Source organism: Penicillium arizonense (genome assembly GCF_001773325.1).
Source record: "Penicillium arizonense strain CBS 141311 chromosome Unknown PENARI_contig347, whole genome shotgun sequence".
NCBI lineage: Eukaryota > Fungi > Ascomycota > Eurotiomycetes > Eurotiales > Aspergillaceae > Penicillium > Penicillium arizonense.
Window position 1 is genome coordinate 1 of NW_019173624.1, and position 1,161 is coordinate 1,161.

The 1,161-nt window shown below is 51.7% G+C and overlaps 1 protein-coding gene across 1 annotated transcript; it reads right to left on the minus strand.

Annotated features, from left to right (window-relative positions):
* Positions 1-13: 13 nt before the first annotated feature.
* PENARI_c347G12376 (uncharacterized protein) lies at positions 14-756 on the minus strand (the record flags this gene model as incomplete). Its single annotated transcript, XM_022638306.1, has 3 exons — positions 14-151; positions 229-649; positions 698-756. Coding segments are annotated over 3 exons (618 nt in total), but the record flags the coding sequence as incomplete, so codon positions are not given.
* Between the last annotated feature and the right edge of the window lie 405 nt (positions 757-1,161).

Here is a 1,161-nt window from a genome sequence, read left to right on the forward strand (position 1 = left end):
GGTAGGACGATACCCGGTCGATCAAATGATAGAAAAGGGTACCGGTGGCGACCAAAGCAAGCACATGGTGGACCTTGAGGCCGAGTTGCGGCCACCGCCGAAGAATCGCAGCGAGCGTCCAAGGAAAGATCGAGACGAAACTGCATCCGGCCTGTTCAATATTAGCCACTTCTAGTCCGACATCCTTTGGGGAAATGGGAAGGCTGCCGTTCTCTAGCCGTCGCGTACCAGGAGTGGGATGACGAGGGAAGCTCCAAGGCTTGTATTTCGAGCAACTGTGCCTAGTACGGACCCATGAAGAAGGCAATGCAGCACGCAAATGCGGCCTAGCCACCGATGGGCCCACTGGAGCGTGCCCCGTTCGATACGGAAGACATGAGCCGGAAGACTGAAGCTAAACCCAGAGCAGAGGGGAACAAGGTGTGTGACCGCCAAGCATCCGGCTCGCTTCTGCACATCTGCCCAGGTCCGAGCATGAAGACTGATTGCAATAATGTTGACAATCACCAGGGCTGCAAGTACTCCCCCTTGCAAGTATGATGGGATATCGAGCCACTGGAGCATGCCTGGTGTTGGCGCCTGGAAGAAGCGTCTCCAGGATACTGCGTGTTGCAACCTCAAAGGCAAATGGCTGAATCGGCGTGCGAGGCTATAAGATATCCAGCATACAAGAGCGAGGAGCCCACAAAGACCATACTTGTCTTGGACGGGAGCCCTGGCAAGCCATTCGGCAAACTTTGACACAGGGCGGGACATGCTTTTAGGCGAGACAATACTGGACATCAGCAGGTTTATATCGTATTTTCCATACGTTGTCTGAACAACGCTGACAAGAGCTTTTGTTTGGGCGGTCGAAAGCGGCTTACGATGTTGATGCAGTGATCATTAATGCTGGTGAAAAAGATGAGAAGGCCCCTTTTTTACGGCTCCTTGGGCTGAGACGACCGGTTGATGATTGCAAATGATCATCATCGAGACCAGTGAAAAGATCACCCACAGCATAAAAGAACTCATATCTCTATCGCAAAAGGTGCGTCTCGTGAAGTTTATGTTCAACGTTGAACCCCAGTTCTGCGCTTATCGTGTGCCTGCAATATAATGCGGTGTTAAATTGTCCCATGTTTCCAACTGTTGAACTCAGTCAACGTGCTGAGATGCATT